Consider the following 13,591-nt stretch of genomic DNA (forward strand, 5'->3'; position numbering starts at 1 on the left):
AGTATCGATCCCATCTGAAGAGCTATGTAGAAATACAACTAAGATGTGATTTTTTAGATGTATCTTGTATTAGTGGGACGCTTGCGGATATTATAGTACAACATGCCATATTTTGATCAGAAAAAAAATCGTTACCGAAAGACTAATGGATTCATCTACCAAGTCCAATCATATCTGAAAAACCGTCAGCTGTTTAATAATACTTGCAGAGAGGTAACCACTATTAGGCCAAAACTTATCACTTTAAATTTGTCTTGTTTAAGGCCCGAACCCACAACGCTGGGTAGCGTTTTTATACATCGCAGCACCCAAAAGCAAGATCTTTTACGCTTTGCGATCAGTGGCAACACGACATTCATTACATGTACATATGTACGATTGGTGTTTTGAAACTGAAACTGACGCGCGACTATAAAATGCTTTCATTGCAAGCTTTGCTCATTTCTTCTTGCTAATTTCAGCTCATAAAAGCACAGCATTACTAATATTGAGGTGACAGCGTCTTTCCGCGCAAACTTCCATAAATACATTTTATGCTCGTTTGATTGATGCCACTCAAGTAATAAATACAAAACTCACCTAAAACACACACACACACGCACATATGCGCATATGCGCGCTAAGATTTCGACATGCAAATGACTTGTTAAGGGAGTGTTCTTGCTATTCCAGACATCTTCGGCTCTTACTACCATCTCACCGGTGTTGGGTCAAAGAGCCATTTGGCAATTAACCCAAATTGCGCCGCCGTTTGTTTGTTTGTGTGCATTGATTCACTTTCCTTTGCGTACACACCAGCACCACAAATAGACGCGCATTTGCGCATGCGTGACTTTCTGCGCCATTAACTGACCCATTTTGAGATATTCAAATATCTTACTGTAATTCGATCTGTCATCTGCGTAAATAACCTGAAACGCTGAGTAAATGCCTTCATAATTCATTTGCCGAAGAGGAATTTAAAAAGAAGCAGCACACATTTTATAATTTTAACTCAATTTTGCGAAAGTGAGGAAAACGTTTTTGATTTCTATTTATAATATGGTATTAAAGTATAACTGTTTATTTACAGACATAATCCCTTGAATTCTCCCAACGCTTGAAACGCGAGCCTTGAGTTATTCAAGAGACGCCCGAAATTACAATCTTGCGTCGAGTCTTTGGATGTGCCAGAGCACGCTCCAATTTTAACAAACTGTTTTTTATTTAATTGAAATGTCTGCTCAATAAAAAGTATGCAATTACTTGATAAAGTGAATAAAAATTATTTTTTGCTTAAGAAAAAATGCAGAAAATGAAGAGAGGGTCAAACAATGTATGGATGTCTCGAAGTTTTAAGCCGTTGGCAGCTGCGTTCGAACAATGGTAACCCTGTCATTCGCTGACGCGTCTGCTACGTGGTGTTGGAGCTATGCAGGAACTGATGATCCACGCAAATAACTCTACGTCATAGGTACACACATACATACATACATATGTATATATAAGTATATACGGACATATGAATATATTCGTATGCTACACATATCCAATGGCGGGTACTCAGCTGTAAAGTCGAAATTGCAACGTGGCGCAAACTGAGCCAATAGACGCAAGCGATTGCAATTGTTGAAACTTAAATTAAATCCTTTTTCAGGCTCAATTTGTTTCATCCACAAGAAATCTGTTTGGTCTCGCAAAATCCCGTCACACCATTCGACACAGCGACAACGTAAAACACACACACGCTCTACAGGTACATACATATGTGTGAGTTTGAATAGAGAAATCCGTTGCCACCGCAGACGTGAATTAAAAAATCCTTTTCCTCAAATTTACTCTTAAAAAGCGATACACCTTTCCGAAACCGCCACTGCGGCGATATCCTTTTACTTTTACGCGCACTTTCCCTTTGTTGCGAACGACAAAGAGGCGAAAAGAGCCTTAACGCAAGCTGTACCAACCAAATGAAAAGGGAAGAATGTAACGAATGATGCCAAAGTAAGACATTTGAATTTGCTCGTCGAAGCGATCGTCTTTCTTATGTATTGGCGACCGACTTTTTTGTTACTTTTTGATTAAGATTTACTCATACCAGCTTCAAAATGATTGACATATAGGCAAACAAGTATACACCATATGTGGCTCAGGCTTTGCTCTAAAAAACGTAACGGCTTCATAAGAGAGGAATTCTGGTTGCCATTTTCGCTACAGATTCAATTACTCGTATACTCGATGAAAACGTGTATGAAATTATGAATAAAGAAATATTTCCACGGCATCAAAATAGACATGTTTTGAAGTAATTTAAATTGCTTTTGCCTAACTATTCGATAAAGTATTGCTAAAATTCTCTTTGCTGTCTTAATTTTTCAAAGAAAAGTTTGAAGAATGTCTGTATAATGAAATATGATTATTCAAATAAAAATGCATTTCAGTAACAAGACGAATTCCAGTCGTGATTCAGCCAGCAAAGAGCAGAGAAGTTGTGGGGCCTGTATTGTGCTTTACTGAAGATTGACGTCTTCTATATGCAGAGAGTATTATTAAGAATATAGAACTTTTGAAAAATTACAAAAGTTATAAGACTTAATTTTAAATAAAATATTTCGGAAACATGACCACTTCTTCGTGCCGATTCGGCAGCTTCGCTGCACCGCGGTGGCTACCGTCCGTCCACATGTTAGTTTCTAAGAGAAAGTTGTTCTATGTGGAACAGTTTATGCTTTATAATTGTGAAGATATTTATGTATATGTTTGTTAGGTGCATGATTTCTGCCAAAGGTGTTGCGATGCGCAATTACTGTGCAACTGAAACGCGGGGCTCATCTCGAACATCTCGAATCGCTATCGAATTGCCACCGAGTTTTCATTTCATAGCATTGTTTGCCTCTTCGAGAATTCCTGCACATGAAAAATTGCTTAGCACGCGTGACGTACTCACATATGGACGACGTTGTGCATATGTATGTTTGTGCATTATGTCAACGCTTGTGTCTAATGTCAATCCCTTCGTCATAGAAGCACCTTTGCTTTCGCTTGATCTCATTTGCTGGCAAAAGCATCTGCCGCCGCTTCCTTTCCCTTTTACCACCATTACAACAACAATAGGGTCGCATCTTAACAACATTGCCACGCGTCTACGTTTGGCTTCCTGTGCGGCGACACTGCTCTCGCGCACTCCACACACATGCATAAGGCAAGTAAGTACTTGTGGACCTACCACTCCGCGTTGTTTTTTATGCTTCGCAACCCTTTCACTTTTTTACAAATTGCTCGAACATCTCTTTCTCTCTGCTGTCTTCTGCTACCGTGTTCCGTCTTCCGTCTGCCGTTTGTCGCCTGGCCTGTGCCATATGGCTTTTGGCTTATGTCTTCCCTGTGAAGGAGTTAAACGTTTTCTTATTTGAGCGTTCAATTTTCACACGCGTGTCAGACGCCTGTCCGTATCCGATTGCGCCGCAGCTCCAGCTCCGGCTTCGGCGAATTGCCACCTTTAAAGGGGTGCCAGCACTCAGCGAAGGGTGTTAATGTTTCCTAATACTTCCGTAATGTTATGCTTAATCATATAATCATATAATGCGCCGGCTGATATGAGTAGTTAGAATGTTTGAGTGTGTTTTTTAAGCATTTACATGTGAGGACCCAGAGACTTCTGGACACACATTTGTAAGACATGTAATATTTATTTAAGTATTTAAGGGGTGCTGCACTTTGAGAAGTGATTTATCATTAGTCGTTAAATTAACCTAATGTGATTATGAAATATGTATATTATACGGTGGAACGATATTTCATAAGCGTGGATTGTCAATGGCAAGTTCATTGTATTGGTGTACAGTGATACTTTTACCATATATCTAGATGGTGGTCATAGGATTAGACACCGAACTTCTCTCACTTCGCTGAAAGTTAAAACTTGGCAGAGAAATGTAAAAAAGTAAGCTGGTGACCAGGGATCCTGTGCTTTTTAGAATTTTATTAACCTAACTGTAACACAAATTAATTAAGACGCGTCTTATAATCACTGAACTTGGAGTGCTAGTCGCTCCCTCTTTCTATGGCTACAAAGACTCAACATTCATTTTACAAAATGTCGTTTCACTTTTAGAAGCGGTCTGTAGGTTGTTGGAGCTCCTCCAGTTAGTTTTTGCACTACTCCATAATCTAACCATTACTTATCCACCAGATCAGTATGGGAAAAGAAGGCTTCGTAAAACTCATTCGGCCATTAACGAAGGAATATATCGTATACACTCTTTCGCAGCAAAATTATTTAAAGCACGAGTGCTTAACTATAGTTCGACTTTTGCAAGTCGCTTCCAAGACACTTTATTTACCAGATTGCTATTTGATGAATTAATCAATGTCAAAAAGTGGGATGACGGCGTAAAATTAACGGCAAAAACATAACGATAATTCGATGATGTTGTCATTTTCGCTTTAGTCATAATTCATCGCACATATGTACTCGTATACCGCCTATTCCTATATGAATGTAGGTATGTATGTGTGGTGTGAGCAGCAAATCAGAAAAGAGTTAATCATGAAAGACGCAACTGTGTGCGTAAGTATGTGTGTGTATGTTTAATGGTAGGCAAAAAGGGTTGTGAAATATTAACAACAAATAAGTTTTAGGGCAAATTTTGTACGAAAACCCGAAAAAGGCAGCCCCGTTGGGGTGAAGTCGCATAACTTTTCGAGAAGGCTATGGCAAGTGGCAGTGGCACTAATGTGCTACATTATGGACTCAATGATAGGCGTTTGCATTCATGCAATAACATGTCCATATGTATGTACAAATGTTGAACACAATTATGTATTTATTAAAAAAGCAATTGATCATTAATGTCAATGCAAGGGAGGGCATTACCATTCTGTCCGAATTTGTCGCCATACTGGACACATATTAAGTTAACTACAATATTTAAAAGGAAATCATTTCGTCATTATTTTTCAGAGACGGCGACATCGAAGGTTCTCGGCGCATCAAAGGGGCTTTTTATACACTGCCCCTGGCATTTATCACCGTTCAACTTAAGCTCAAACTCACGAACACCAGCGCCAGCGCCAACGCCAACAACAACTTCATTCGCCGTTGCTGCAATAAATGCAATGGACAATCAAAATGTACATTATAACGGTATTTACCCTTTACCCCTACCTGGTCAACTGTTAGCCGATGTCACCAAAGGTTCAGAAAACACACTTCCCCAAGCCGAGCTGCAGCCATTCCAGTTGGATCATTTGGAGTATATGAAATCAATTAACTCCGCAATGTTAGCGCAAATCGAGGAAAATAGCTCTTTGAGCACTCAACTAACAATTAACAAGCTTCCGAGTTTATTTGGCAGTTTATATAATCAACCTAATGGAAGTTATATAAAAAAAGGATTGCATAATAAACTGTTTCAGCAAGAGACTGAAGAGGCAAGTGGAGTCACTGCAGAAGCTGGGAAATCCCCAACGCTTCAACAGGTGTTCGAAACTGCCAGGTCCAATCGACTGACGACGTTGTCTATACCTCATGTTCGTCTACCATCCGGTGAACGCCTAAATGACTCCCTCATCCCAATGACCCACGCAGAATCAGAACCCACAAAAAAAGTGAATGGCAATGTTTCCCTAGCAGCTCTTCACAATATTCAGCTCCAAACGCCGCCATCATCTTCGCCGCAGCAAATGGCCGAACTATTTCTGCAACCAACGCTGTTACCTCAACGCATGCTTCAGTTTCCACAGACCCCGCCTGTTGCGACTAACTTAAAGGTACCCAAAGTGGGGCAACCATATCATGATAACTTTCGCAATCAATATAGAAATCAAATGTCCAATAACGCTGACACCTTGGTCTCGGCCGCCGAATCTCTGCAATTATACAAATCCATATCAGAACACCAACCGCCTCTGAACAAAGTTGGGTTGCAAACCAAGAGTACAATGACAGGTCCTTTCCCATTCAGAAACGACCCAACCACAGCCAACTCGGCAGCAGTGGCGACTCCAACAAATATGTCAGCATCGATGGAAATGAAAGCGCAACCAGCAACAATGGGGGCACTAATTAATACGTTTCAGCCTTCATTTATCTCCATACCTCACACATCATCAACAACTCCAATGTTTGCGCACCGGAAGCCACCTCCTCCACCACCCTATTCCCTTAAACACCACAGAGACTGGAAAGTAGAAGAAACGTCATCTCACGAGACGTCTACATCGGCGCTGCCGTCATACGTTAGAAAGTCATTAACCCAGAATGCCAACAACACTCATGGTGCCGCGTCTAACGACCAAACGGCGAGACTTTCTCAACTAACGAATACCCACAAACACACCCACAACCAGGACCACGTCCACAATAAAACCAAAAGCAAGCAGAAACAAAGGCAAAAGCAAAAACAAACACAAAAATCGAAACAAAAGCAACCAGACTATGAACAGGAGTGCGTAACATACACATCCTTGGGTTATACTAGCAATGGAGAGCAATTGTTCGTGCGGCATTTTCACGAGAGAGATCGTCTCATACGAGAGCATCAATTAAAGCATCGCATATGCAACACCTTCAGTGCTAACAACGACGATTTTGATGGTGATGGACGCGGTCGGCAAACAACTACACATCACGAAGAGACGACAGCATGTCTGGGGTCACCCGGAATCTGTGAAAGCCTTGAAAGCGTCGCGGTAGCCACAACAAAGACCACGTCAGCATCGACTGTTGCTGTTGCCGTTGCTGCTGATGCTGCGAATGGCATTGCCTTTGTTAATAACGCTAGCACTAATTCTAATTGGCATGGTGTCTGCCGTAGTGTTGATGACATTGTGCCGCCACTGGACCAAGACCAAACCGAGCGGGCGACAGCGACAGTGGCAGTGGGTGCTCTTGCTGGCGTTCGTATCGACGACACTGCGGCTGCGAGGGATGATTTGGCGCGATTCGAGGAAATGACGACACGAGACAATGCACTAATCTCAACGACCACAGACACGTCCCCCAAAGTCATGGATAGATGCGCGCTCCACACGCAGGTGACGAAACAAAGAAGTGCGAATGTTCCAATGGCAGGTGAGTAGCGATGAATGAACAAATTAATGCAAAATGTAACACGAGCCGATTAATGAAGTGAACGAATTTTGGGCGGGGGACGCGTGTGTTATTATGCATAAATGCAGTTATACGAGAGCCGCAACTGCAAAATGTGCGATTCAGCTTTATATAAGTGTGGATTGATGCGAGCTTTTTTATGGGTTTTAATTGGTGGGCATCAATATAGAAAAGACATAGCGTGAGTCCTTTCATTGTTGGGAAATATCAACAACGTTTGAAAGTCCCAATTGGTAATTCGAATTTGTTTTTCTGATAAATTTATTCTAATATCACCTTGTTTAATTAAATTCCTTAAGTCACACTTTTTCACAACCTTGGCACTTCGTGAAGGCCTGACTACTTTTCGATGGTCCGTGAGTTCAAAATCAGACAGGGTATAAAGTTTTCTTTAGTCTTGCAGAGACTATATGCAAAACAATTTTTGCATTGGTGTGTATTAAACGTAAGAAATGCCTTAATGCTCTCATTCTTCAATTTTTTTTTTCGAACAAAAAACGTAAATCGTGCATATTTAAATTGGTTAACCCGGTCCACTTGCGACAAGAGATTTCATTCCACTTCTCTACTTGGACAACATGTTCAAATTTTAAAAAACAAAAAAAAAAAAACACAGGAGCACTTGTCTGCTAACCCCAGTGGTGAGATATGCGGCAGCGCAAAGGCATCGCCCACGCACTGGTGTGTGAGTGTGTGTGTGTTCATTCGAGGCTAATCAAACTCCATTACATGTGAAAAATATGAATTTACACCGTGCATAAATAACATGCGTAAACAATTTCAACCATTTTAATGCCCCTCTGCCATTTTTACCTAATGGAATTTAAAACCACTTTGGTTGCGGGTACCCCAAAACATTTTATTGAGTAATAACATGAAAAAATGCACTCACCACCCGCCTGCAGTGTTTATCTGCGCCCAAAGTGAGTATTGTAACCTTTGACATGGCCCGACTTTAAAGTTCCAAGAGCACCACCACACCGACACATGCCTATGTCGGTATGTGTGTGCCGTGTGTGTGCATGCATGAGCAAGTAAATTCATGGCATTTGACAGCAGCATCGTGGAGATGGCAAGCCCACCACCCACCGCCCTCATAAGGCTTCTCAAAAAGTTCACAAGTTTCGAATACTCGCATTGGTGAGATTTACGAGGCACGAGCGTACAACTGATGGTGGTCACCCACCAGCACACTCGCAAATAGAGCGATTTACGACGCACTGAAGGTGTGTGAGTGTGAGTTTTTGAAAATCTTTGGGGGAGGTTGCTTTGTTAATAGGACAAAGGTGGCGGTAAAAATCTAAATCCAATAAAATCACTTTAAAAGGTATAAAGAATGAAATCATAAATTCCACCTATAAGTAAATGTGCAAAAATTGGATTTGTTCACATGTCTTTGTGATACGCTTGATTTTCGAATCATAGTGGGGAGTTTACATGAACAACAACAGAAAAAAAACAAAGAGAAAACTTAGGAATATAAGTACTTTACTTTTAAAGTGTATTCTAATACAGTTACATGAAAGATATGTATGTATGAAAGATATGTATGTATGTATTTTATTTATTTTAAACAGAGGCACATTTTTCTATTTTTTCGCGCTTATTTTTCTTTTTTACTTAATTGCATTGTTCTGACATACGTACAAATTATACGACGTCATCTCAATAATAAAATCCTAAAATCCATATTAAAACATTTTTATTCCAAATAATAATAACTATTGGGGCTATCCAAGGTACTGGTAAAAAACACAAACATTTCTTATAATTTCATTTTATATTTGACAGGGCAATCCATAAAACCTCTCTCTAGACAAAACTATTTATTACAGTAATAGTATTCATTTACCTGTAAATCAAGCTTACTTTCTCACATCAGATCAAGACCAAAGAAGAAAATAAAGGCAAAGCAAAAGCTTCTGTAATGCAATCCGTTTGGAGTCTTCATAAACCCCATAAGACACCTATGCTTACATCAAGACTCATACTAGGCCATCAAGACTTGCACTAAGCCAAGCTTCTGCTCGTATTGCTGCTGCTCGGGAGGTACACGAGTACAAGCACCAGAATCTACTAGTAGCAAAGGCTCTAATTACGCATTAAATAGTTAATGAAGCAACCGTTACGCCGTACTATTATCCTATAAAACTGTTTTCAGCCAAATGGCATATTTCTCATAGTTTTTAATTGAAAAAATCCATTAAAGGGTACGAAATCACGCATTTTTCCTTTAGCCGCAGGAACGTGTGAGAAAATATTTAGAAAAATACGTTAAATTTAGCAAAATTGCACAATGTTTAACTATGTGCCTTGAGCCGTAGTCAAAGACCCTTTGCAGTGACAGCTGAGTACCTACATACATATGTAGTACTGCTTTCTCCGCTCAAAATTGCGATGGGATTTTTTCACTATTTTCATTATTATTTATTTTTTCTGTAAGGCATTTTTTACATTTTTTCGACAGGAAAAAAATATCTGCATCAAATGTCGCAAGTTTTTCAGAAAAAACTGTAAATTTAAAGTGTAGGGTAGTAGTACCGCTCGTTTTTTACCTCCACGAACGAATGTGTGGTAGTTTGTTGTTCTTGTAAAGTATTCTTTCGGCGCAGCTACGGCATTTTGACTAGCTGTTTTTTAAGGGTGGAAACAACCCTCTGCCTTGTAACCCTGTATAAGCCGTCGATGATCTTGCGTAATCTTTGCTATGTTTGTCTCCTCGGCTATTGTTCTCACTTCGTGCACGATCGCTGATTGCATTAGAATTTTCGATTTTTACCCTTGAATTTGCTTTAAAAAACACCAGAAAATTTTATACGCAAAAAGAAGAAATCAAAAGAAATAAAGAAAAAACAACAAAACAACAAAAATAAAGAATAATAATAAGACGGAACGGGGAGAGCCATTAGTCGGTTCCGAAATATTCCTGATTGCATAGAAGAGAAATCAATAAATGGCAATAAATAATCAATTCAGTATGCCAAGTTGTGAAAAGAGGAAGTTAAGGGCTTTAATTTGGGATTAAATCTCTTTTTGCGCTCTCACCAAAACACCATGTTTCCGTTACGATTGTTCATGTATTTATCCATACAAAACATAGAACAGTGTTTTCTGTGTTTTCGCCAGTTTTTGCGGGTAAAATCAAAAATACGCAAGGGTTTCACAACAAAAATACTCTTTTCACAATTGCACATGTTTAATAATCTTTAAGGAACACACTACTACCACTATGATGAGGCATTTATTCTACATACATACGTTGGTACTTTATGTATATACTTGTCCATACTTGGGTGCAATTATATACTAGTTATTGGGTATGTTTTGCGCGCGAATTCTACTTTAACGGCTTGAGATGACGCCAGGTGTGGGGCAGGGTTCGACGCTAAGAGATTGTTCATGCAAAGGATTGCCTGCTTGAAAAACCGATGAAGCCGTTTAATTCTAGAAAGGAAATAAATAATTGTTTACATGAGAAAGTATTACAATAAAAACATTCGATTCTTATGGTCGAACACTACTTGAAGAAATATTCCAACAGTTAATTTTCGATGATGCTCATTGAACAAAGTCTTTATTTTGTCATGAAAATGACACACAAAAATTTACAGGCCGTATGTAAACACGTTTAGATCACTTTTACTTTGCGCTCCCAGATTTGTGCGCTAATAATTCAGAATTCAATACTAGCAGAAGCTGAGGAACAAAGTCCAAACTTTCGGCATAAAAATACGGGGTTTTAATGGAGAAATTACTCGCAAACGCATACCAAATACTTCACACATATATACACTCTGCAAAAAATACTAGAAACAACATTCGCTCCTGTACTTAAAACGAAATTGTTAATGTTATATTACACTTAAAATCGACATGACATAGAGATACTTTATTATGCTCTCCTTTTTTAGTCAATTACCATAAAGCTGTAGAATGAAATATTATAAAAAAAAAAATTCAATTTAAAAACGAAGAAAAAAGTAAAATCGTTGAATTAATGCAATACTCTTTTAAAAAAGAATTTGAAGACACATTCGGCTAGGAAAGTTCCGATTCCAAGCCAAAAAATAAATATTGTAAAATTACTGTGTTTTGCAAAGTAACACATGACCCGTCAAAATTGAGATAACGTACTCCAGTCTGATGTAACTAAAATTTATATATTCTGAAGTGATGAAAAAATATATGTAAGAAATACTGTCTTCGATTCTAAATACACCATTAAGACTGTCAAACTTGGGGAAGCCAACAATTATTAAAAAATAAATTTTAACTAAATATATATTTTAATGAGATAATTTAAAAAAATCCGGTATTACTTAGTTTTAAGTGTTTTGTTTCCATTATTTTTTCCAAAGCAAACAATTTATCTTATATTATTTTGTTGACAGAAAGTTAAAAAAATAATATTAAAGTTTCCAAAATGAAGTATACTCCTATCTATGTTAAGAAACAAAAATTAAATAAATGTGTCTTTACTTCCTTACGAACTATTTTGGAGATAACGAATGCAACCGGTTTTTTCTATTATTTTTTCCAACACTGTATTCCCTTGAATTGCCAACAAGGCAGAAAGCACTATTACAGTTTTCCGTTATGAAAAAATTCGAAAATCAATATAAAACTGGTAAAGTAATAACTAGTTCACAACCAGATTTTCGAACTAAGAATTAACTTGACAGAAAAACCAAAGGTAATAACTTTTCAAATATATCAATGCATTGAGTACTATTTTTGCTATAAAACTGAATGAGATAACTTTTTGGCATATTTTGAATTTTTCCAACCGAAATCTGTCCGATCAACTCGCGCCGTGAAAAAATACCAACAACTTGACAGAGAGAGTCACCTGACTAGTTGGGCCTGCGGTCCATACTAGTCGCAAGGTAGTTCATAGTCAGTTAATTTTACTACAGGGTACACATACATACATGCATACATACATACATTATGTATTGGTAACATAAGTCCACGCTTAGCAATTCTAATTCGTCTCCCCTAATAGTATTTATGATGATTTCCATGTATTTAAATTCGTTGCAGTTCACTTCAGTTTGATTCATCTCTGTGCGAGTACTCATGTAAATCTTCCGACTCCGTACGCACCCTCTACTCATAAGGCCGTGCCAAAATCTCCCTTTTGGCGCTACGCTCTCAAATTCGGAATGTGTCCATTCATTTGCGTTCACTTCGTTTGTTTTCTTGATTAATTTCCACGCGATACAAACACGACCACCCACACATGCCGCACACGCTCACTTATTTGTATATGTATGTATGTATGTACATATGTATCACATGTATCTGCATGCACACATACATTCACACTCACCACAGGTCAATGCAATTCTAATCTCGTGCGTAGAAACGCGATTGCTCGGCATTGTCCTGCCGAAGCTTTTAGGCAACGTACTCCATGCATGTGCGTGTGTGTGTATTTGCGTAGGTAAACAAAGTATGTGGTTGTGTGTTGGTGCTTCGCCATGCATGCTGTCTGGCGCGCGTCTGTTTTTGGCAATAATCAAGTTGCACGTTGCTTAGCTCCCTCGCCTCTAAATCGCCCCGTCACAGCGAGTTTTGTGACAACTTTAATCAGCAACGAAATGGTGAACTTTCTCAATGAATTTACCTCAATTCATCGCAAGAGGGTGGACAGTATGCCACAAACAATTTGCCTACATGAAAGGAAATGTAAATTCGGCGATTTTGGATGAGGGAGCTCTGGTTGCCAGTTGGCAGGTCTCCATGCAGAACGTACACAAATGGGGTTCCCTTAGCATGTGTTCGGCAACATATATGTATGTGTGTACATATTCACACATAAATAAACACATAAACATCTATGTTACGGAGATATAAGTATGTATCTAAAGTGTCCACATTTAAGTCAAATTCCGCTTGAAAGTAGTTTTTAGTTAATTTTCCAATTCACAAAGTGAAAAGCTTCTCGACTGTCACCATGTGAATTCAATCTATAGATGGTAGATATGGATGTAAGAGTTCTGGGGGCCATCGTAACTAGAGCATTGGGTGTGCGACCACCGTTCAGTTGGTGGAATGTTTGAATATTGCTTTCTAATCAATCCAATATTATTCTGATTATTCTGTTGAATAGTGGGCAATGTTGAAACTCGCAGGGAACTGGTGTGATCTTCAGAGATGACGTAAAATAAATGTGACTAGAGAAGGTCTGCCAAATACGGATACGTGCTATGGCAAGAGAACAAAGCCGCCTGCAGATCTGGCAAATCTTCTGCAAATATTACAAAACAATTATAATTAAGCGATTCCAATATAATTGGAAAGATACCTAAGACTAGCTGTTTATAAGTAATTTTGATTACACGACGGTACAGTTCAAGGGCCACCACGAGAGGTGCCTGACCTTATGCTTGTTGTTGCTGTTGCAACACGCTCATATTTGTACTCGTTATTCGAACTCCTCACGTTGCCGCAGTATTAAGTTCCAGTTAAACGATTGTAGGATGTTCAATGATTATG

At 38.8% G+C, this 13,591-nt stretch overlaps 1 protein-coding gene and 1 long non-coding RNA gene across 3 annotated transcripts in view; one reads left to right on the forward strand and one right to left on the reverse strand.

Annotated features, from left to right (window-relative positions):
- LOC126752367 (uncharacterized) overlaps nt 1–13,591 on the reverse strand; it is a 196,534-nt gene that overhangs the window by 109,387 nt on the left and 73,556 nt on the right. The window lies entirely within an intron of this gene.
- The window catches only part of LOC126752349 (uncharacterized), a 46,521-nt gene that overhangs the window by 14,582 nt on the left and 18,348 nt on the right, over nt 1–13,591 (forward strand). Inside the window, exon 2 of the mRNA XM_050463073.1 lies at nt 4,940–7,051. Coding sequence (XP_050319030.1) covers nt 4,940–7,051 — 2,112 coding nt within the window. The remainder of the gene's footprint in view (nt 1–4,939; nt 7,052–13,591) is intronic.

The sequence above is a fragment of the Bactrocera neohumeralis genome, chromosome 3 (assembly GCF_024586455.1).
Source record: "Bactrocera neohumeralis isolate Rockhampton chromosome 3, APGP_CSIRO_Bneo_wtdbg2-racon-allhic-juicebox.fasta_v2, whole genome shotgun sequence".
Lineage (NCBI taxonomy): Eukaryota > Metazoa > Arthropoda > Insecta > Diptera > Tephritidae > Bactrocera > Bactrocera neohumeralis.